Consider the following 24,293-nt stretch of genomic DNA (forward strand, 5'->3'; position numbering starts at 1 on the left):
CCTCTCCTACTGTGGTTTTAGATCATGTTATTTTGTAAATGCACGTGATTTATTCCCGGTAGGTAACACGTCTCAATTAGCTCACAGATCACCTTTCCCTCCCTCCAAATGTGATTTCAATAAATAAGATCGCAGCTTTATTTACATAAGATTGCTTTGCTCCTCAGGGCAGGCCCCCTCCAAACGCTTAACCCAGTCTTTGTTAGTGACTTAATGATATAAACCCGTCAATAGTTCTCATCTTTTGTCAAACGTCTACAATAGTAAAGTGACCTGTACAAACGCTTGGCATTTGCACACAAGCTAGGACACCCTGAGTGAGAAAGCGATCAAGCTACCCGGGCATTTTTATTTTGACACCGCGCGCGAAAGTTCTCCCACTCCAGAGTCCACAAGAACAGATCGGTTTGGCGGCAGAGCTGGAAATAATAATAATTTAAAAAATGAAAATGCAAAACTCAGAGTTGCTCCTTCTTTTTGGTGTAATGAGGGTCCTATTCGCAGAATGATTTACCAGTCGCGCAAAGGAGATTTCCTACATAACAGAAGTACTCCAGGCAATACATATTCCACATTGAAAATGCAAGTTTAGTGAGCCACACAGACTGGATTGTGATTGTGTCATCAGTTGGCTGTTATTCAAGGGTTTGCGACTCTGCTAAGTATCCACAGTTATCTGGGGTGGAACTTGGTTCATATGATACAAAATCTCAGTCCTAAAGAAGTCCTTTTCTTCGTTAAAAAAATGACCTTGCCGCTATGAAATGATAGGGGTGTGAAACAAATAAACAAATGAAAGAGAGTGGCGGTTGGAGATATTTGAAGAAATTCATTCAAAATGTTTTGATTTAGAAAACTAAGGTTTAGCAATCAATTAGTCCAGCATTTTATGGAGCTCTGAAGGCGTAAATCCTTCGTCGTTTATGGATTATTGACTGTTACGGTCTATTGGATGCGTAATATTCAGACCTACACATGCATAATATGCGTACCAAAGTAGGCATTTAGCAAGGTAAATTATGTGTCCTTAAAATGCTTAGGTATTATTGAGAATGTGATATGTAAAATCAGCCTGCACACTAGAGAACCGAAGCGATGCCTAAAAAAGCACAGTGGGGAGGATTAAGGACAGTTTCTGTTTGAATGTTTTTGCTTTTGCCAGTTTGCCTGAAACACACACACACACACACACGAGTAATTGCTTTGAATTATACACGCAAATTATATACACCACATTACTACAATTAATATACTTTAAAGCAATTTGGAGTTTATATTCTCCATTACTAAAATCTAACAACTTTATTGTTTTCCCCTTCCATTTATTTAAGGAAAGTTTGGGGTTAGTATATGAAAAAGTGTTTAAAATAAAGCAACATTGCTGTCCACATTTTAAACACCGTAACGTACCCATTTCATATTCCCCTGTATAAAACTGCATAGCTTCTCTTAGACATTCCTGTGCTGAGTAAATTTAATCTCAAACGTCACCTATTTTCAAAAGAGTAATTTCTCCCCTGAGACGCTTTTAGTGGTATTACCGCGTATTTATTTGTTTCTTATGATGAATAAATAACCACATTTGGATTCAATTGTGTGGCTTTGCTTCTTTCTTATTTTATTTAACCCTTTGAGCGATCCAAAATCAATAGTTAAATAAAATGCACAGCATGCCCTGAATAAAAGAAGAATGTAAATTATGTATGCAAAAGTAAAATAGACGCATATTTTATCCACTGAGTTACAAAGGTAGAAATGGGGGGTGGCGGGAGGAGAGAGATCCTGTAATCATAAAACAAAGGAAAATAAAGCTGTGGCTATTTCTTAAAGGGATTTTGGATAAAATGGATCGATTCATTATTTTTCTTGGTTTAAAAATACAAATTTTTTAAAGAAGGTACCTTCATAAAAAGTGCCTTCAGCTAACCCGCTGTGGCATGAAATTGCATTTTGAATTGCATTCACGTTTTGGGGTTGGGTTCAGTTAAACTATTATCGCCAAACGCGTAGGGCAAAGTTTCACAACATCTAAACCTATAACCACAGAGAAATACTCGAAATCTTTCGCTTTTATTCAGGTATAGTCCCACTCAGTGACTTTACTTACGTTGTGTGTTTAGATTAATGCGCCTTGCCATTTCTGAAGTCAATCAATAGCCAGTCTATATTCATAAATGTTTCAAAACACCAGATCTGATTACAGGCCACACTTCTCCCCCTCCTGATCCGCACACGAGAAGTGGAATGAAGGGTTGGGTAGACTGCAGAGTGAATCCCTGCTTTTGCGGGAAGTGGGGGAGGGATTAGGACTCCCATCCCATTGTGGATTGAGATGTGGATTGGGACCCAGACAGCATTGTTTGTTCACACTCAGAGTGCTTTGGGTCAGCCATTAGCGCTACAGTTTAGAGTCCTCAAAAGAGCAGCCGCATATCAGATAGGTACTTTATTATCTTTGGTTAAGAACTGGAATGTTAAGACTCTGGGTTTTCCCCCCACTTCTCGCCATTATTATTATTTTTCATGTTCAAACTTCCATCGCTAACAAGGAGAAGGAAAGCCCAAAAAAACATTTTGATTTACGACCTAATCAAAACATTGTATCTTTTGGTCAAGTGGCGCAGAGAAATGATGAGCCTCCAGGTTTCAACTGGGAGGGGGAGGAGGAGAAATTCAGAATACACTCGGGGTGATTTATGTCCTGTATTAGTGGGCACGCTGATTTTTCATCGTTTTAACAATTTAGGTAGCACAGTGAAAGCTCAGATCCAATACTTTGTGTTTTATTTTTTAAAAAGCAAAGGAATAATGGTAATAACTACAGCCGCCGAAGGAAAACAGTGGTAGGAAGGAGACAGAGAGAGGGTAAATATTTCAGCATTCTGCTCGGGGATTTCTAATAACATGCGACTGTCCCATGGAGCGAGTGTGGAAGAAAGTAAAGGCAGATAAGGATGGCTCTGAACTCGCCATGTTTTAGCATTTACAGAGGAAGCTATGAGCTCCAGTGCGACCCACCAGTTTAAAAGGCTTGGGTTTCTAGCACTTTAACACGCCACTAGCCCCGAAATCATGACGCTGGTGGGGGAAAAACCCAACAACTCCCCCTCGCACTCACCAGCATTTAGGTGTTGACATGGCGCAGCAAATCGATTGGAACCGGTTTGGCCTGGGGAAGAAAGGGGGAAAGTTGGGGTCCGGAGCGGCCCGTCTGCCTCTGGGCTCCAAAGAGGCGCCATCTGCTCCCCCGGCTCTGTCCCGGGAGCTGCACTGGCCAGCCCCACGATGGTGGGGAAACGCACCCCTGCCCACCATCAGCCTCCCATTTTAGGAACCTTCGCCCGGGGATCCATTGACCCGGCTTAATTAATTAACACAGCTAGAAGTGGCCCTGCTCTTCCCCCCGCCCAAGACACCCTACGCGCCCTTATCCTGCTTGGGGGTGGGGGGCACTGTAAGCAGAATCCCATTCCCCTGGCTTCTTCCCCCAGCCACTGGTGACTATAGAGGCTAAACCAACTCCCCCCCAGGCCCGTTGAACTGTCAGGACGCTGCAGACTGAACAAATCCGTCTGGTTGCCCCTGCCTCTCACCCACCGCCAAGGAATACAAGGGGAAGGTGACCCGTTGTCCAAAGGGCTTTTTGTTTGCTCTCCCTCCACCGCGTGATCCCTGCCGGCAGGTCTGGCCGCGACTCCTCCAAAAATAAAGACAGAAAAGTTAATGTGCAGCGAGCGCCGATCATAAAGCAGGGGCATTATCTGCGATCTCTTTTTAAGTGGCAGAGATTCCGTGCAGAACAAAGGCGCAGTGTCTGCTCGGCCTATAGGTAAAGTTACAGCAGCCAAAACACACCCAGCCGCAAAGAAACGCACACACACACACAAACTCACCCACACAGGTTCAGCTTCTCCAGGGACAGGCACTCGAGGACTTTCCCGTCTTAGGTCCCAGCTAGCCTGTTTATCGCCCCTACACAGCAAGCCGGCGAATTTTTTGCAGTTTGTTCAGCGTTTTATATTTTAATTAATTCTTGATTTTTTAAAAAAAACAAAAGCCCCATCCAAAAAGGGTCTCTCTCAATCTCTCAATCTCCATTCTTCCCGCTCCCCGTTCCCCACAAGACATTCATTCCTCCTTCACATGTCATCAGACGGGAGGTTCAAACTGTAATTCATCTTGATTTACTTCATTGTCCTGGAGATGGCAAACTATAATCCTGTATAATTTCACGAACAAGCAGGTTTAGAATTAATGGGTCAATATTATTTAAAACAAAACACAGAGAGCACGACCTTTTCTCTCAACTACATATTGCAGTACAAGGCTCAGGAAACTTCACGCTAACCTCTCAACCTTTTGGGCTCTCAGAGGTTGCGGTTATTTGGAGTGGTCTTTGCTTCTGCTAATGTCTGAAAAGGAATTGGGGAATAGAAATGTAATATTACATGAAAGATCTCTCTACTTAAGAAAAAAGGGGACTGTCGGGTTTGACTAGGGGGTGTTTGTTGTCAAACTTTCTTTTGGTATTTAATAAAAGCTTCCTTCACAGCGGGAGCCGTTCACTCCCCACATGGACGCAGCGACTTTGTTTTTCGTTGGAAATGCTTGAGTCCAGCAATCTCAAATGATCCATTTTCTGCTGAGCTATTCATGGGAATAGTGGAATCCTGTCTACTTTGCAGAAGTCAATCGTCCCAAGGCCAGAGTTTATTTAGCACGTAACTTTAGTGTTAGGATTTTTTGTTGGGGTAGAACTGTAATTTATATGTATTACAGTAAAAATTACTGCACCGTGTTTCCAAAGAAGGGGACCCGGTGTCATCTATCAGTTGATCAGTGTGAAATAGTTACCGCTAGGCAGTTAATTCATTAAAAAAAAAAATCCAGACAAAACCGTATGCTGTATATTTTACTCCCATGAAATAAAACACATTTTTCATGTTTGCTGAAAAGTAAAACAATAATATTGTACGAAATGTTATACACAGGGCATGTTTTACATTGCAATTTCAGAAACATCATTGCATCCACCAGAGATACTATTCTAAAACTGATATTCACACAATGTTTTTAATAATAATATGTTAGAAACATACAGTGTCGCATTTAGTATATACATTCCCTTGCTCGCAAGCGAAAAATCCTAATCGCTTCTGTGTAACATGCTTTATTTTAAAGCCTAACCTTTAAAAACACTGTTGTGATATTACTAACAACTGCTTTTATAAAATTAATTTGACATTTCCATATATATACATCCTTTCAGTCATTTTTATGTTAACAATGCTAAACTTAAAAAATAACAAGCTTATAGTAACATTAAAATGTCATATCATATCCAGTCAAACATTTGTCCATATATATATATATATGTGTGTGTGTGTGTGTGTTTGTGTAAATATATATATATATATATGTTCTTGTAACTGTTGGAAATACTCAGTGAAAGATGTCAGAATCTGCAGGAGGTCCTTTGAAAACAAAGGGACTATCTTATTTCAGTGGTTTCATTTTCTCTCTGTTTTCTCTCTCCTTTTCTTTCTTTCCTTCTCTTTCTCTATAGTGCCCATTACTTTCTAGTATAATTCTCAGTCTTTGTGGGAAGGGGGAGGGATTCCCATTCAGTATTTTATACTTTAATATCTCACACGGGTCTGTCCACAGCGTATTGGCATGCGCTCAGGTTGGAAGCTGGGTTCTGAACACTGGCGTATCCAAAGCTGGAGTGCTGCTTGGCTTTAAGTCTCAGACTAGCCAAGCTAGAGTTACATGTGTCCCTATAAACATAAGGAGGTGTTGGAGGAGCATAAGGACAGGCTGGCGTTGGCACTGCAGAATTCAGAGAGGGATTGCTCAAGTTGTTCAAGTTATTCAGGCTGTTGAGGCTGGAACCAGGGACCCCAGTGACTGCAGAGGGCACCATGCTTGAAGACATACTCATGGAGGAGATGGAATTTGGAGGGGAGAACATGCTCTGAGAAGACAGAGGGTTGACATTCATAGAGTTGAAGAAAGGAAAGCTTTTGGTGGAAAGGGAGGCAGAGGTCAGGCCTTTGGCTGCCCAGTTGTTGTAAGAATAGCCGGGGTACATATCATCGTAGGGCTGCATTAGACCATTAAATTGTGGACCAAAGCCATTTTTGCAAAGCTCAGCCTGCTGGTTTCTTTCTCTCTTTCTCCATTTGGCTCTGCGGTTCTTGAACCAAACCTTTAAAATAAATAAATAAATTAAATAAATAAAATGGAAAAGGTCAGGCGCGGTTTAGTTATGCAAAAACTAAAATCACAGTACTTCGCTAACGGTGCCGGTAATACAAAAGATATCACGCGTTCTTCTGACAAGAGAACTGACCAGTGTAAAACGGGATTGCATTTTTCACTATTAACAGACGTTTGTATTTAAAATGGTTATTCAAATCTACAACTCCCGGAAGTTCGCAAAATCGCCAAAGAAACTCTCCGGGAACCGCAGTGTATACGTTAGCGATTTTTTGTTCTATCACATTCAGACTGTATCAGCTGCAGATCACCACATAAAATATTTGTTTTAGAGCACGCATTTTGCAAATGAGTTTTTCTTTCGTGATTCCGAAACACACATTCGCGCCACAAAAGACAGCGCGTTTATATTTGCTCCCTGTCATTTTACACATGGGAGACATTAAGTGAAAAAAAAAAACCGAACAAAACAAACTGCAAATCGAATGCAAAACGCGTAGAAAGCCTGCAGAGTTTTGCCAGGGGAGAAAAAAAATATTTCCTATTACAGATAGAGGGGAAATACTAATAAATCTTGACTCAGCAGCTTGTTTAAACTGCAAGCTCCCCATGTGCTAATCTTCAAGAACCCCCAAACACTTATAAACAAACGTGTTCTCCTGCTTTTTGGCAAAGTTTGCCTTTTAACAACGTGCTAAGTGAGATCTAAGGTCCCTCCCTCCAGACAATGGCGAAAACGTGTGCCTTTCTGCAAATCTTTCCAATCCACATCTTGGTGTCTGATTTGTCAGCCAGCCTCCTGCAAAGTTATTTTGCGTACTAGAGGCCTTCCCGGGCTCCTCTTTGTTTACACAAACGATGTTTTACATTACAAATCTCTAACTGTACAATTAATCCTTGACACAGCTTGACACACAGCTATAAACCAATATCATGCCCCACTCACATTCACAAAATATTGTCAACGTAAAGCAGCAAATGTTTCTCCAGCTATCTTCACAAAACATCCGTCAGTTATATTGCAGCTCATGAATAAAAATATAGTGTGAAATGGTTGCTAAAATTACCCTAACATTTTATAATCCGATATTTTACCCATCAGTCTACTAACGACAAAGAATGCAAAGTGACTGTTTTCAACAACAAACAGCCTAAATGAAGAAGACTACTTTTTAAAATGACAGTGCAATGGGGTTGACACCAGACAGACTCAAACAGTTTGCAATTACATTCTGCTTGAATTAATCAACAAGCCTGATTTTTTCCTATCCCTTTTTTATACTTCTTAATTTCTCACTGTATATTTCTACTATTCCGTTTAGTCTGAAGTCTACAGCTCGCCTATTTTTAATTAAAATATATTTTTACTTCTAAATTTCTGTAGATTAAGCTAGTTCCTAATTTAAAACAGAGGTCTTTATTAATTTATTTTACAAGTCTACTCTAATTCTAAAACATTTAAGACTAAAAAGTCTTTTCCCACAAATAAAACATGTTTTTCTATTAACTGTATTTTTAATAGTATCCTTGTACAAGTAGAGCAATAAATGAACCATGGGTTATATCTGAAAATAGCAAGGATCTCGGGATTCATTTTGGGGGTCTATTTTTGAGCGAGGGCCTCACAGTAATGGGACTGCATAGGATCAGGATTTGGCCCATAATCTTGATAACTTTTAGCACTGTGATAGTACCATAAATCTGAGGGGGAAAGGGTGGGGGAAGCGCTAGGGTAGTTATGAAACCAAAAGAAAGAGAAAATGCAAGGAAGGGCATGCCCTGAATGCCTATGAGGAAATAAAAGCCCTTGTGTATGTTGTATCTTTTTCTCATTAGAGGCAGCACAGGTTGAAGCCTGTTTCAAGTTGCTTTCTTGGCTAATGTTTTCATTCGCATTTCGATCAAAAGGAAGAGAACACATTGCATAGTAAGGGCGGAACGTGCGATGCACCATATTCCAAGAAGGGAGATCGTAATCTGTCTCGCTTTGACATAAATGTCTTGCTCCCTGATGCTTTTGTGCAAAGGCTCTGAAGTTTTGAACGCAAACTGAAATCGAAAGCAGCTGCATTCGGTCCAACACTTCCCCCACCAGGCAGCATCGGGCTTTCGGCGTCTGTACCTACCCTGACTCTGGCTTCGGTGAGGTTGGTCCAGACGGCGATCTCTTCTCGGGTGGACATGTCCGGGTAGCGATTCCTCTGGAAAGTGGCCTCCAGCTCTTGCAGCTGCTGGCTGGTGAAATGAGTCCTCTGCCGTCGTTGCCTCTTTTTCTTGGAGGGATCCTCAACCCCGGCATCCTCGTTTTTACTCTGCTGGCCTTTCTCTTTCTCTGTAAAATAAGGGCACGCCGCGTTCAAAAGGCTGCTCCTTAATGCTACGAGAAAAGGTGGCAAGTATTCACCTACAGAGAGAAGGCTCGTTTGATTGGATTTTGTTAACCTTATATTTACAGCTCTGTATGTGTATACACCCCCCCACACACCACACACACGCTCTCTCTACCGTAGAGATCGATGTGTTTATCCATTTCTATAGATGACAGAGAGAGAGAGACTACGTACAGACGATACAAATACAGCTAGAAGGTGTAGATAGAATATTTATCTGTATGTACATAGTTATGTATCCAGATAAATATCGTTACCTTGTCCGTACATATGTATTTATAATAAACACACACGTAGTATTTCTTGGAGGTAATCAACAGACCTTGATTCAAATACACTTCCAAATACCAAAGTAAATGATAGTCGCTGCATGTGTTGTATCTCGCGCATTAAGGTTCACTGAGGATCTGACTACATAATTGTCCCGGTTGAATATCCTTGCTCTCGCCTTGTGGACCCTCTTGCCCCACAACTCCCTGGTGGAAGGGCGCCGAGGGGTCTCTCTCCCTTTCTCCGCAGCTGGATGCTGGGGCACTCCATAGCCAAATGGGAGCCGCAGTGAATCCCAATGCAAACCCGCCGGAGAGTCCCTGCAGAAGCAATTCATTATACGGGGGGAGGGTTTTCCCTATGCTCCCAATGAACACACAGACCGAAGGCAATCAGCCCGGCTCTGCTGCCAGGAGAGACACTCAGAGGAACCTCAGTTGCGGTTCCAATTCACCTTCCTTCACTCAAGAGAACATAGGAAGAGACTGCGGGGGGGAGGGGGGGATGGGGGGGGGGTCGGCAGCGAGACTGAGCTGCGACACAGGGTGATGCAGAAGTTACCAGGGGCTTTGTAAGGGGGGGTGGGGGGAGGCAGCAGGATGGGTGGGTGTAGCCTCACCCCGGGATGGACTCTGTCTTACCTGCGGCCTCGGGGCTGGAGGTGTCCGAGATGGTGTGCACCTCCAGCCGGTGTTTGGAGGAGTCCAGGGAAGAGCGAGGCTGCCCCGGCGCTACAGCTGAAGCCATGGCCAGCGGCGACTGGTGACGATGGCAAGAGGATGAAGAGGAGGAGGAGGAAGGTGAAGTGGAGCACAGTTTATTCCCGGCTCCCAGGCGCTCCAGGCTTAAGGGATCTTTCATGAAGTTCATCGGCAAAAGAAAGCCAAATATTTCTCTCTCTCTGTGTGTCTCTATGTATATATATATACGTATAGCGATGTATATAGAGATATATAGGCACTGCACCCCCGCTCCAAGGCGCAGCGTTGCAGAAGGTGCGGGCTCAACTCCCTGTATGGCTCCCTGGTCCAGTGGGAGACAGAAAAGCAGCAGCAGCGGCCAGCGTTCCAGAAGCAACTTGTCACCCTTTCAGCTGAAAGAGTCCTAAGAAGTCTAATGTGCAAGTCCAGCCAGCCTTAGCTAAAGTCTCAAGGAAAACACACACACAGGTACACGGGGTTTTCTTTGTGGCGTGAAGACAGCACGAAAAAAAAAAAGATGATTAAAAAGAAGAAGGAAAATTCGACCCTATAATAATAATAATATTCCTAATAATAATGGATAACCATAGGAACCAAGTCTCCTGACTGACACGCTAAGGCGATGGCAGTGTCAGCAAGTGTCAGAGTGACAGGGGCAGGTAGATGATATTATATCCAAGGCAGCAGCAGCAGCCCTCCCCAGCTCAGCCACTCTCTCTTGTGCACACATCTACGCGCAGCACCCAGGCGAACAAGGGACCCGATCAGCTCAGCCGCTTCCCTGTTTGCCCAACATCTTAAAACCAGAGGAGGCCTTCCCCGGGCAGTGATGTCACCCGACCCCTTCCCTCCCCCGCCCGGGACCCGCTGCTCAGGGCAGGAATGATGTCGCTCCGGACCAATCAGGAAGCGCTAGGCGGAAGGCCGACTATCATAACCGCGACCTATCAGAGAAGCAGGGCTGGGCTAAGTAATTCGCTCTGCGGGACCAGAGGCTTGTGCAACCTGCCGTGCCTAAATTGCAAGAGATTGGGCATTTAAAGGAGGTGATTCCAAACGCGGGTGAAGGCATATGTGTGCGTCGGGGAGTATGTCTGTATAGACCCACACATTGTTATAAATAACATTTATTGCCGTTCCCCAGTGATATGGGGAAACAACATACTTTGCTGGCTTCACAATTTTCTACATTGAAAAGCAGGCTGCTGAGCGAAAGAAGAGGAAACAAATAAAACCGACCTAATCTTAAAATTTCAACCCAAACTGGCATGGATATTACCCTCGTCTTAAACAGCTTTTCTATAATTGCGAACAAGACAAATGGCGCCTTATAAATCCGATTTACAAACAAACAAAACCTAGCTTGTCAAAGAGAAATCATTCTTTTAAGCATGATCCTAGCAAGTGTTTAGTACTATAGTCTCGTTTTACAGATTTCTTGGATAGAAACGACAACACTAAAAATACCAAGCAAGTGTAAATGCCCATTAATAAATCAAATAGATAATACAGTGTTATACCAGTTTGACTAACGGATTTTTTGCCGTTTTGTAGTTTTCGAATTATAGCAATCTTTTAAATTTTATTGGAAAGCAATAAACGAGATTCTCTGTAGCTGATCCTTACACTGTATTTGTAAACCTTTAAATTTCTCACTTTTCGTTTACTATCTTGTTTATTTTCTTGTGATAATTTCAAAGAAAATAAAACCACGAAAATCTAATTTTTGTGCAATATATCCATCCATTATTTCAAGGAGATTTCAAACAACCGATCATAAGGACATTTTCTAAATTCCTTTTATTTTTAGAGACCATTCCCCCCACCCCCACCCCCCGGGTCTTGAACAAATTACTAAGTAAAACCAAAATTATCTAAAGGAAAGAGAACGGAGAAATCTAGAGCAACAATGTGACTACGATGAATCAGACACCGCTAACGCCGAGATATTACGGTGATGGGCGGCAGTATAAAACCCTACCATAGGCTGCGTCTCAGAGCACAAACCAAGAGCTAATTTCCGTCCTACATTCTGATTTTGTTTACATGTCCTGCTATATTACTGCAGTAGTTGTTGGTGTGAGATAGAAATATGGGGAGTTCTTCAGCAAATCTCACATTGTGGAGATTGTGTGTCCTTCCATGTTGGCCACATGACTGGAAGGGTCTTCAGTCAGAAGATGGGCTTGTCCCGCAGATGAAGCAAGAGGCAAATATATTTGAACATATCCGTTTGTCTCCTTTGAACCTAGTTGCAAGAAAACACCTTATCCCAAATATTTGCAATAGACTCGGGACTGGGCCATAGCATGGGGTTTTAAGTAGCACCCCCATTGATTGGAAGAGTTCTGCTTAATGGCACGAACTAATCCAGACACTGCAGATGTATGTGCGATAAGATTGTTCCTATACTTATAATTACTCTTCACAATTCTAGATGTCTGGGAGTTTCCCACAGATGTGAACTTTCTTAAGCCAACATAACTTCCAAGCTTCCCTTTCCTTTATTCATTTTTTGACAAGTCCTTCTTATTAGTGGATGCTCTTTCTCTCAGTATTATATCTTGCAGCCTTACTTATCGCTAAATTATACATATTACTTTAGCAGCCTGTTGGTAAAGAAGGTTAAATTAATTTACATTCTGCTCATTATCTGGTGTTTAAATGACGTGTTTTATCCCTGAGATTTGGCAAAGAATCTCTTTCCTCAGACCCCACAGCGTTTCGATGGAGACAATGCTCTTACATTTGTAGTGGATTTTAATCTGATAAGACTCTAATTTGCTTAAGTCTTTTAAATAGGGGGTTTTTAAATGATTCTAGCCGTTTTCTTATTGAATTTCCTCTAATTCCCCCAAGATCATAAAGTATATGTGCAAAGTAAATATTTCCTCCCTTTGCACCGGCAGCAGATGACCTATAACTAAGTCAATATGAATCCAGCTCCATTCTGCACAATTTGTTTACTAATCATATTCCAGTTTCTTCTTAACCTCGCTGTACTACTGTGGTCCTGTACTCATAAATCCCCGAAGCCCTTGTTAATGAAAGGACTCCAATAGGGCGAAACCAATGCCTCCCAGTGTCATTATTTTAAACGCAAGGTTGGGACATTCCTGCGCATTAAATTTGTAGGTTCAGAACTTTAGCAAAGTAAGTTCTGTCTAAGCAGCATTTTAAAGGAAGCCCGGGAGGTGGGTGGGTGGACAAGGCTAATATAACAATTATTATTTTCTAGATCTGTATTTTAATATTATGTTGCAAATAACGGGGAAAATTAGAGAAGCACGAGACCCTTATTACCTTTAAACGATTTGTAAAGGAATAAATCTCTCTCTGGTTAAAGAACAGAAGCGATCTGGGAGAGGGATTGGAGGAAAAAGATTGCAAGGCTTCTATTTTTATCTAGGGCTTCCACTTTATACGTGGAGTATGGGCAAAGTGTGTGTGTGTTAAGGGTGAAGAGCTATTCTTCATTTATATTTTTGAAGACGGGACTTTTTAGTTGAGACATGCAAACCTTTCCTGGGATCCTGGGATTTAACGAAAAGACATATGTATGGTTTGGAAACTGCAAGGCACTTATTATGCACTTTGTGGGTTCCTCTGTAATGGGATGCTATGTTGAATTCTTACTTGTTTGGTCATAAATCATTATGACTTTTTGCCTCTGTCATAAAGCTTAACGTTGGTCAAATTCGTACACAAGACTCCACATGAGCAAATGCACTGTGTAACTCGTAGTCAGAAAGGGGATTTAATGTTCTCAGATAAGAGATTGAATTCGGTTTCTTTTCCCCTCTTCCAGACAAATGGTTTGGCGGTTTTTTTGGGTCTGACATAGAGCCATGCTGTTTTGTCACTGTATTAAGCAACCGATTATGCCTTTTAGTCTTATTTAGTTCCACAGTTAGATTTTACTGTTCAAACCCGTTTGAAAACGCCCTGCAACAGAGTCCTAGGGATTGTTCTTTAGCTTAGAATGAAACGAAACTGTCAGTTCTCAACAGCGACTCTGCTATGGACTTCAACAATGGAAGAATATGAGGATGCGTGGCCAACCACGCTCGTTTTTAATAGGCATTTTTAAAAGATTATAAATTGGAAACTCTGTCTGTATGTTTGTCTCTTTAGTGGCTCTCTCCCTTCCCACATTCTGGTCCAACTTCTTAATTAATCAAAGAACAAGCGCCCACCCCACCCCACCCGGCTTTGACGTCTTTATTGTCAGCTCTTTCCTGTTTCTATTAGTATGTCAAGAATAATTACACATGTAAGTGACTGCAGAACCATGCTTTTCTATCTACTGCACAGCACGCAGTTTTAGTGACTGTTGCGCATTTAAAATTCTGAGTTGAAGGATTAGGCGATTTATAGTTTGCAGAATCCCTTGGTTGTTAGAATATTAGGCGCTGATGGAAGAAAAAACCTCAGCTCTGTCAAGATTCTTTTGACAAACCCTGGACTCCCTTTGGGTTCCTTTGCTCTAGTGGCTCTAACTGGCTCGAACTCTTCCTTTTCCTATCTGGGTTCTAGATAATAGATCAGATGGGTCCCCTCCCCTTGTAAAAATCTGGATTACGTTAAGAATCACGAGAGATTTTTTTAAATATAGAACCGTCCTAAAGAATTTGAATAGAATGGTCTCAGTTATGAAGCATCTCCGGGAACCTAACGGGCTATTTTAGGCCCATTTCTACCTGAACATGTGTGTAGTGGAGGGTTGGAGTGGGGGGAAGTAGGAATAGAGACATATTCAGGTATAGTCAGAAGGGAAGGCTGCAGTCACTTATTTACAATACTGTGATTAAAACTCCACCATTGCTTCGCCCCCTGTCCTTTCCCCCTCGCCCGCCCCCGCCAGCCATGAGGGTAGCTAACATTCGGCATTAGTTGTCATGGTGACCATAAATCAGATAAATCCAAAAATACCCACCTTTAATCTGAGATGAAGTTTTTATTTCCCTAGCGAAATAGTATTTTAAAAGCTGTCAGCTGACAAAAAAAACCCAACCTAATTGTAGTAACCCAAGTAATACATTACTGCTAAAGGTTTAGATTAAAATGTCAGAAGTTGTTTTATTTTTTAATTCCGGTAGAATCATTGGTTCTCTTTAGATTCCAGATCCTCACAGCCTCTGTGGAATAGGGATTTCAGAAGGGGGAAAACAAACAAAGAAGCAAAACAAAAACCCAACTCCTTTGATTGTGGGCAGATTTCCTTTTGTAGGGTTTCTTGCACTTTCCACTGAAACAGCTACTGCGGGCCACTGTGAGGACAGGACACCGGAATAGATATCAAGACCACTGGTCTGATCCATTATGGTAAATCCTATGTTTCCTGATCATTTGTAACCGTTAGGCGGACGGGGGGGGGGGGGGGGGGGGGGGGAAATAGGAGACCTTAGTCCAACTTCAACGGGCCAGTACCCAGAACCCTACAAATTATGCACAGATTTAAATTGATCTCTGAATGAGAGAAAGAGAGAGGGAAAGAGAGAGCGAGATCTTGAAACAGGAGCTCAGATGACCTGCTTAACTGGATACCGCTGTGTTTGCAAGACATACTGCAGGTATTTATTTCCCCACTTTTGCCTTCATCTACTATAAGATCATTGTTTCTAGACGTAATACTCTCCTAAATGGATAAATTGGTTCTTATGTAGAGTCTCCAGCTAGTCCTGTTGTCTTTTACCTTTGGCTTGTTGTCTTTCGCCTATCTTGGATTACCGGGTATTCTCCTAGATGGAGAGCCATTAATTACCCATTCAGTCAATATTAGGAAGACGACAAAGCTTTTTACATAGGATTAAGAAGACATCAGATTGTTCCATTAGTATATTCCTCCTCACGAATAAGCTTTCGTTATACATTTAGTTTTCCCTGGGGTCAGTCTAACAACTGCTGCATCTATTATTGTCAGACGAGGACGGAAAAAAAAATATCAAAGGAACAATAAGTAACTTTTAATTTTCATTTTGCAGAGAATATTTGAAGGGAAACTTAAATTTGGGATGGTAACTGCTATAATCGCATTGCCCCTGGAGAGAGAATCAGTCCCAATCAATTGCGGAAACACTGAAATGTAGTGTATGACCAGAGTGTGTTGCTGATTTAGAAACGGGAAACCGCGTTTCTCTTCCTTCCAAGGCTCCCACCTTCACTGTTCAGCTCCCAGTCTCTCTCTTAGTCCTAGGCCCTGCTTTGCTCTCTTAGGACTCTCTTTCTTTCCCAGGCCAGTTTCTTTTCTCTTATCTTACTCGGGCCTTTCTTCTTCAGGTTTCCCTCTTTCTTTCTTCTCAAGGTTATTTTCTCTGATTTCCTCCAACTGGCCAGGCTGCTGTTAGGAAGCCAAATGCCAATGGTTTCTCTACCCCTTTTTGGACACGGTTGCCATCCTAAATTACATTTTGGTACTGACACTGTTCAAGCAGCACACTGTACTTCCTGCCATGCATACTTAGCTACGGTGACATTTTGGTGGACTCATGTGGCTTTTCCACCATATCTGCACTGGCGGTGCCAAGGAAATTTGTATCTCGCTGAACTGATAGGATACAGAGATTTTCAGTTAGGCTGGGATCCGGTTGAATATCTATCTATCTATCTATCTATCTATCTATCTATCTATCTATCTATCTATCCACTTACACACGTACACTAGGGTAACTGTTGATATTGGGTTCTTATAAGAAACTAGACTATGAGTGGAGGGGCCACAGAGGGCTACCAAACTTGCATAGTTAGCTTTTAACTTTTGTAAAAATAAGTGATAAATATCTTCTTTAAACAGTGGTGTACCTAACTTTGCAGGGGAATATGTACATAAAGCTGAATGAGTGGGGGCTTTTCTAAAAGTGATGTTAAATTATTGAATATTCACCCGCAAATAATTAGTTTAACAAGTTGAAATAATCAATTTGCGATGTTGAGAGCGATGGAATAAGGCAATATGTTATTTCAGCATTATATATTATAAGCCTGCTATTCCATGACTGGGTTATTAATTACATAACATGATTTCTAATGTGGAATTTACAAAAAGATATATAATAATTGCATATACTCAGCATGCCCTATCAAAAAGGCCAGGGCACTGCACAGAAATTAAAATAAAATAATAATAAACAGTACTTATAAAATGTGAGTCCCTCCTGACCCGCTCCCCCACTACACAGTTTAAGTAGTTTTATGTGGTTTGTCACTAAGAAATACTTTTCCTAAATTCCATTTTATGGCTAAATATAAGATTAGTAAATTTGCATTTGAAATTATTTGTAGCAAGAATATGTTCATGTAGATATTAATATGACTGTGTACATTCCCATTTATTCTAATAAAGCCTTTATTTTCTGCTGAGCTATGAAAATGTTCAGCACTTGCAGAAACTCAACAATCCTTTGTATTTTGTAGGCTCTCTTCCTCTGATTTCCCCCTTTTACATATCTTTTTTCTCCAAAGTCATAGTGACCCCCAACTGTAATTTGACAAAAGGAACTATGGCAGGATATGCTCCTAAAGAATAATTGTTTTGTGTCTCTGATACCTGACTTCCTAACACAGCAACTTAAAAGCCTTGACAGAAGGGGAAAGATTTGTCAGAAGTAAATGACATAAAAGATGAAATCGTTGCATTTCCTTCTAACTACGCGATACAAAAACAAGGTGGATTAAAAGATTTAAAACAGAAAAAGAAAACAAAATAATGTAAGTAAATAAGGAAATATACTGCTTGTATTACTTTCAAATAAATCATCCTAACAACTGAGGACTTATAGGAGTTATAATTATTCATTAGGTTTCAACAAAACGGTCTGCATTTATACATAGCTCTATATAGAACAAATTCCATGAAATATTACCATTTAAAAATTCCAAAAAATTGCCAACAAACTCAAGGTATTCAGCATTACTTCAACACAGAGGTATATTTTAATTAATGGTATTAAATATGTTTGGATAGCAATTTCCCCTTCAGTCTGAAGGGTAAAAAATAGACTTATCGATATTGCACTAGGCAGGAAATTTTACATGTAATACAATAATCCGGACTCATAATTAATGGTTAAGAAAATAACCATTTGTTTCTCAGCAAGGGAAGTAAAAACTACCATGTCATAGAGCATATGTGGATATTACTTTTATAAATACTTAGAAGAATAAAACTGGCTTGTAAGGACTCATAAATTTATTATAGCAGAAAGGTCCCCACTTTCCCATTAGCTCCTGCTGTAGTCTTTGATTAAGACCACCTGTTCATTGGGGAAAAAAAGGTGAAGGGTAAAAAGGCCTTTGTTATTCTCAAACCATATATAAACCAATGTCATCCTTCCTCTCCACATTATTTAACAGCTATTACTTGTGGATTAAAAAGTTCAAAACATTGATAAACCTTATTTGTGCACAATTTAATATCATGTATTTTTTCGGGATGACAAATTATTGGGTCATAATACTTTAGGGTTTGGAATTGTCTCTAAGCTTGACTTTTAACCATTCTTTGGTCTAATCATTTATTTTTATAAGGAGCTGTCAAACAGTGATTAAAACTTCCAAACGGGGAAGGGGGGGAACGAACAATTGCAAATCACTGGATGTTATCTGAGAAATATTAAGCTATTTAGCCAAATTGGGTTAATACTATATTCTTACAAGTAAGTGTTTAACCACAAGACCAGGAATACTTACATTATCAGTGCAGTCCAGTTTCCTGTACTATTTATTCACTTTAATATATTTTATTTAAACAAAATTATGCTTCTCTTGAATTAAATAGGAACGTGAACTAGAGAGCTTGTTTTCTTCTTTGTAATATGTTTGCATTGATGTTTTTCTTTATTACATTTTGTATTCACATATTAGAGCCACTAAATCTTGAATCAAAAAGGGGGTGGAGAGATCCTCCTATCAGTGGTTTCCTGTGTCTCTTTATTTTTTATTTTTTTTTAAGAAAAAAGACATTTCCGATGTTTAGCGCAGATAGTTACCAAAATTATTCTTATTTTGAACTTTTAGCAAAAATTTTTATTGTGAACTTTAATTTAAAAAAATACTGACGCAGACACTTCCGATTAGGTGCACAAAGAGAACATTTTAAAGCACAGCCAAAATGTGCAATGAAAGCGTATGAAAGGGTCGCATCAAAAGGATGCGGATACATCCAGACAGTCCACTCTACAGATCCTGCCTGCACTCCTTACTCAGGCAACCCCTCTCCCCTCCCCGTTTTGAACTCCGTGGGAAGTGTTGCCTTAGCAAAAGAAAAAAGAAAAAAAAAAGCACACAAGCTGGCCCTGAAAGTTGTTATTCACAACACGTTATTGCACGCCGCTCTTTGCACGGGGAAAATACCTCGCCAAGAATATCCATTTTTAATTGAGTTGCACGCCCCACAGCAAAAAACCTGGACCCAGTTAACTTTTTGGCAAGTGGGCAGCATTGTCCAGTTTCCCCCGTTTGTTGCTTCTCTGTGCAGTGGCGCAGATGTACAGCAGCAGAGGTCGCTGTTGGACCGCGTTTTAGCTCAGGACCGGCCTACCTTCCCAAACAAGAGCTAGAGAGAGAGAGTGGAGGATGAGAAAGGAGTTTGGGAAACTTCCTCTGCAAGTCCCCTATCCAAATAACAACCAACACACTTTGCGCCAGAATCCAACCAGGACAGGGCACTGCACACCTGAGACAAGCCCTTTTAGTTAAAAAAAAAGAGGAATAAATAAAGAGGGAACAATTAAGCATCCAACACGTTGGACTCTCTCTCTCCTTTCTCTCACTCACGAGTGATAGGAAGGTGAGTGGGACCGAAGGGAGGCGGCCTGGGGGGCTCTCGCTTACCGTTGGCGCTGGGATGCTGCCTCCCGAAGAGCTTGCTGCTGGTTGCCTCTTTCCTGCTCTCTGGAGGGTCACTGAATTCCCCCTTTTTAATATCAGAGTCTTTGGAGAAAAGGCATTCAACTGTAGAAGGTTGCACCCCTACTAGAGAGAGGACGAGAGAGAGAGAGAGACAGAGAGGAGAGGTTGTCAAACGTAGAACTCTGCCAAATCACCATCATTGTGAACATTACAGTCCGCGTGAATTTCACCGCAGTTCAAATAATTTAAAAGTCCAGAAAATATTGATCTTCAATTTTGTTGACCATTAAAGTATCAGCTCTCTGCGTAGAGAGAAAATAGTATTTGATCAATCGGCACATCAGTATTTGTAAATGTAATATGTGATTATAAAAATATAAGTGCATCTCTCTCTCTCTCTCTCACGGATAATACACAGCCACTTACATTCGAATAAACTACTCTTCTCCACATATAAAGAATTTCATATGAATCGATCGGAAATATTTTTCTTACCTAATTGAACACAAGCCGATACTAGCTTACGACAGTTGGACTCCATCACCCGTTATCTGTAAAACATCAAATGTATTGGATTTTATTTTAAAAATGCTTACTTAAGAAAAATTAAACGTCAAAGGAGACGTGCTGTAGTAGTCAGCGTGCAGCATGTTGCTAACATATTTTCGTAACGATTTTTACAAAATACATTTTAAAAAAATCAGAATCAAGTTCACCTACTTCTCGCTCAGAAAGGGACACACTGGTATTAAAAGGCAGTAATAATGATCACAATGATCAAGGCGATCAAACATTTCTGCCTTTACTCCCTTTGAAGAGTCGCATTGTTTATTTGTGAATGGCGAACAGACTTTTGTAGGCACTTACCTAATATTTTAAAACTTTGCAACCAAACTTTTCCTTAGCACATTTCAATCCTGTTGTTTATGGATTCATAATTTTTCTCAGATGATAGAATACATGTCATTTTTCTTTTGTACAAGCTGAGTTTAAATTAGACTGTCATCCCATTTGATGCAGTAGATTTAGCTTTCCTATAAGTAGTACGAAAGGGGCTTCCTACACTTCGCACTTTTAAGTAACCATCGACTTTAAAATCACGTAAGGTTACTAGGGGGTAATACAACCCTGAGCTAGGCTCAATTTCATTTCATTGTATCTTTTTCTGTATTGCCTTCTAAAGGCTACCACGACCCCCTTTGGTCTAGGAAAGCCTCATACCCCATTGTGCTGTGCTGTCTGTTCAGCGAGGTTCAAATAGTAAACCAAGCACCAATGGAGTAGCTGTAGTTCAGAGCAGGTAAAACAGTAGCACAAGCAGATTGCAGAAGTGTATCCTAGGGAGAAAATCGTTTGTATTCATTAAGGATACGCCGCTGATTACACGTGCTGCTTCCCTGTTCTGGGGGAACCTGACAATGCGAGCCCTGAGCGTCCTCTTTCTAATCTAGCTGGCCAGGCAGTGGGAACCCGGTGTGTGACAGTTTAGGATCCCCAGCCTGGGAGCCCTCGCTGGTCGCGGCAGGAGGTGCGCCTTCGCTATCCCTGTGCCAAAGAGCCGCAGTTTGGCTGCTCCAGATTTAGTGATTCTGCAGTAAAATCACAGGATTAGTGCCTGATTGAGATGTCTGTTCGTGAGATATTACAAAATTCATTATCACAGCTCTCTGCTAACTCGATATGAAGTAACACAGATGGGATTTTATTAGTCCAGGCTTCAAATGTTTACTTATGATAATTTCTGGGGAAATTTGCATGTCATCATCATTTCGGTAATCTTTTCTTTCGTTTCTTCTTCTTCTTCTTTCTTTTTTTAGTGTCTGAACTGGGTGCAGTATTAGCTAGTGCCTAAAATGCCGCAGACTGGAGTTTACAAACATTTTTGATGAAATAAATAATAATAAAATAACAAAATAATAATTAATAATACTAATAATTAATAATCGACATGAGTATGGCTGAACCAACCAACAGTCACATTTTCCAACGCAGTCTGCAGCTCTGTAAATAACACGGATTTTCTCCTAGGAAGTGAGAATTAAAAAAAAAAAAAGGTCAAGGTATGTTTCTCAGGACATTTCTGAGTCGTATTACGACACCGGAATTGATATTCAAAGCCAAAGAAGGACTTAGGAAGAACTCTGATCTGTATTAAATGCTCCTTCCAATAACTGGGCCTACTATATGAGCTGTGGCTAAATTTTTGGGGAAGGCAATTAAGAAAACCTTAATTCCTCTCTGATAGTCCTTAAACCGGCTCTGTCAAGACAAGCCTTGCATGACAAATTCACTTGCCTTGCCTCTTCGCTTTCCTTGACGGCTAATTTATCTAACAAATTGAGATGCACAACTTTTTTTTCCCCCGAATGGGAAGTTTTTCTCTCCCCTCAAATGCTGCTGTCCTGGGATGAATATATCTTGTTAGACAGGATTATTACTCTCCTGGTTTCAGCCGCTCAGATCCCAATTACACCGCTGATCTTTATTTTCTCTCTTTTAATTTTTATAAGAACATCTCAACAGGGGAATGGGCATAAAAGAAGAGGCAATTTTCTGTTGACTACAGAAATGACAATGCCGAATCATTTAGTAAGGGGGTTGCTCTCCCCTTTGTTTTTTGTTTTAATTTCTCCTGTCCACTTTGTCACTTTCAAACTATTTAATTATTTTTATAAATGAAAACAAATAGCAAACTCATAGACTGTTGAAGTATTTTCTTTTTTCTTGGATTGCTGAGGAAATTCAGTTAATTAATACTCTGCTCCAAGCACTTAAACTATAGCTGACCTAGTAATAAGCAATATCAGGTGAGTTTTACACATTGATGTCATTTTAGAAACAAATTAATCCGAGGCCCTGGCAAATATCTTGCAAAACATTTTAGTATCACAGAACCACCAGTCATAATTTGGAGTTAGTAGTTTTTGTAATATGGTAGGTGTTATTGTAGGTGGTTCATAAACGAAATCGGTGCTTAATTTAAGGCCTAATGCTGTAATCTTTATTCATCCGAGTAATCCGTAGTTAGTCCCAGTGACTGCTCTCGTGAGTAAGGGTTACTTGAGTAAATAAAGGATGTTTCCTCTACTGAAAATACAGACAAGCCTTGCTAGTTACAATCTAGTGAACACAGGACAACGATTTAGATTAATTCTATTGTATTAATATTTCTTGGAGGCTACACGTAAGGCTATTCATTTATCGGCACACACATTACACTTTCTCATGTAAAGCATATGCAATTCCTTTGTGCATAACACTCTTTTACTTCCCAGATATGCAATTGTCTGAAACTAGGTAAAAATCTTAAAGCTTTAGGTGACTTCTTTCCCTACCTTAATTTAAGTTTCCCTACAGTAAATGATGCCCTTAATTTAAAAAATTATGTTCTGTAATGCTGCCTTTAGGAAAGAAATTAAGGTACGCATAGTTAGAGAAGAAGCGATCCACACCATTTTCGTTTTATTTTGGAGGGGGAGAGGAAAAAAAGCATTGTAAGGAATGTAATCGAGACAATATTTTCCCTCCACAAATAATGTACAATTAATAATCTAATTAACAGTAAAATAAATTAACAAATCGCACTAATTTTAAAGCATTTTTAGAAAGACACAATTTTAAAATTGTGACCAATCCGAGCTGACCTAAATAATAAAACTCTCTTCTGCAAAAGGGCCTGTCTCGCAGGTAGTATTCTCAAGGCCTCATTTAATAGCTGGATTTTTTTCTTAGGCAAAACATTAGAAGCCTTAAAAAAAACCAAACCCCACCCTCAGTGACTTGACTCCTTTTATCTCTCGAACGCCAATCCCTCCAGACGTATTAACGTGAAGTAGGTAGAGGAGGGTTCAGGGAGATGCACCGTTTTCCGAGACAACTCACGATCTTCTCGATTGCCATTGAACTGCCCCCATAGATCATTATTGCCAGGACTGAAAAACAGTGTAAAGTCCCCAGAACGGCTCGACTCACGTCTGTTTGGAACGGCCCTCGCTAGCGAAAAGAGACATCAGAGAGTCACACAAATCACCTAGCGGGAAGATCCCCGCAAAGTGGAACCAATTCTCAGACTCGCATTATCTCACATCCCGGGGAAGGATGGGCCTCCACTTACCGGCTACTAGTTGAGCTTTCCACCCCGTTATTCTTTCTTCTCCTCCTCGAGATTTAGCAAATCCTGGGGGCTGGCTTGACTGCAGCGCCAGCAACGCAGGGGCAGAAGTAATAAAGGATCCAAACAAGAGCGCAGGGTTCCGTGGAGGTGGTTGGGGCTGGGGGGGGGGGGGGAAGCGGGGGGCTAGTGTATTCGCTGTGGGATCGGAGATCTTCCTGTGTCTGACTCGCTCTTTCTTTTACTCTCCGGCTCCCTCTCTCTCGCCCCCTCTCTGCATTGGGAGCGACGTGACGTCAGCAGAGATTCCACCAAACTAACTCCAGCGAGGAGCAGCGCAGAGGGGGAGTGCAGGGGGCAGTGGATTTGCTGGGGAAGGGGAGGCAGAGACAGCGATAGACAGAGGCGAGCGGCGCGGGGAAAGGGGGGGGGGGCGTAAAATCTGCAAAGAAAGAGCAGGGCAGAGGGACACATAGACAAGAGAAGCGGGGAAGAAGGGAGATAATAAAATCGACTCAGGCAGCAGAACAGAGACAGACACCGAATAAGAAACCAGAGTGAAGGCAGGGCAATTAAGAGTAGGATCTACATTACCTCTATAGTATATTAGCATTAATATGTTACACACACACACGCGAAAATCGGAATGATGAGGCAGGAAAGGATGAAGAGCAATAGAAATTCTGAGAAAAAAAACTGAAAGAGTGTATGTATGTGTGTGTGTGTGTGTGTGTGTGTGATTGGGGGAGT

General features: G+C 41.0%; 1 protein-coding gene across 2 annotated transcripts; it reads right to left on the bottom strand.

Moving 5' to 3' along the window:
- Positions 1–4,786: 4,786 nt before the first annotated feature.
- On the bottom strand, positions 4,787–23,770 carry PITX2 (paired like homeodomain 2). 2 transcript variants are annotated; one of them, XM_027833821.3, is made up of 5 exons: positions 23,547–23,770; positions 19,928–19,983; positions 19,415–19,555; positions 8,349–8,554; positions 4,787–6,211 (listed from the first exon to the last, which is right to left on the bottom strand). In XM_027833821.3, exons 2-5 carry the CDS (start codon positions 19,971–19,973, stop codon positions 5,648–5,650), a joined length of 957 nt encoding a protein of 318 aa, XP_027689622.1. In that variant the 5' UTR covers positions 19,974–19,983; positions 23,547–23,770; the 3' UTR covers positions 4,787–5,647. The 2 variants fall into 2 exon arrangements, with proteins under 2 accessions (XP_027689622.1, XP_037752978.1); XM_037897050.2 differs by lacking the exons at positions 19,415–19,555; positions 19,928–19,983; positions 23,547–23,770 and adding an exon at positions 9,524–10,472.
- Between the last annotated feature and the right edge of the window lie 523 nt (positions 23,771–24,293).

The sequence above is a fragment of the Chelonia mydas genome, chromosome 4 (assembly GCF_015237465.2).
Source record: "Chelonia mydas isolate rCheMyd1 chromosome 4, rCheMyd1.pri.v2, whole genome shotgun sequence".
Taxonomy (NCBI): Eukaryota; Metazoa; Chordata; order Testudines; family Cheloniidae; genus Chelonia; species Chelonia mydas.

What these genes read in the sequence shown, in the direction of transcription:
- PITX2 (XM_037897050.2), bottom strand. Translation starts at nt 9,752, where the DNA reads ATGAACTTCATGAAAGATCCCTTAAGCCTGGAGCGCCTGGGAGCCGGG. An exon ending in CTCCAGCCCCGAGGCCGCAG is followed by an intron (nt 8,555 to 9,523) that starts GTAAGACAGAGT and finishes CTTATTTTACAG; the next exon opens with AGAAAGAGAAAGGCCAGCAG. An exon ending in TCACCGAAGCCAGAGTCAGG is followed by an intron (nt 6,212 to 8,348) that starts GTAGGTACAGAC and finishes TTTATTTTAAAG; the next exon opens with GTTTGGTTCAAGAACCGCAG.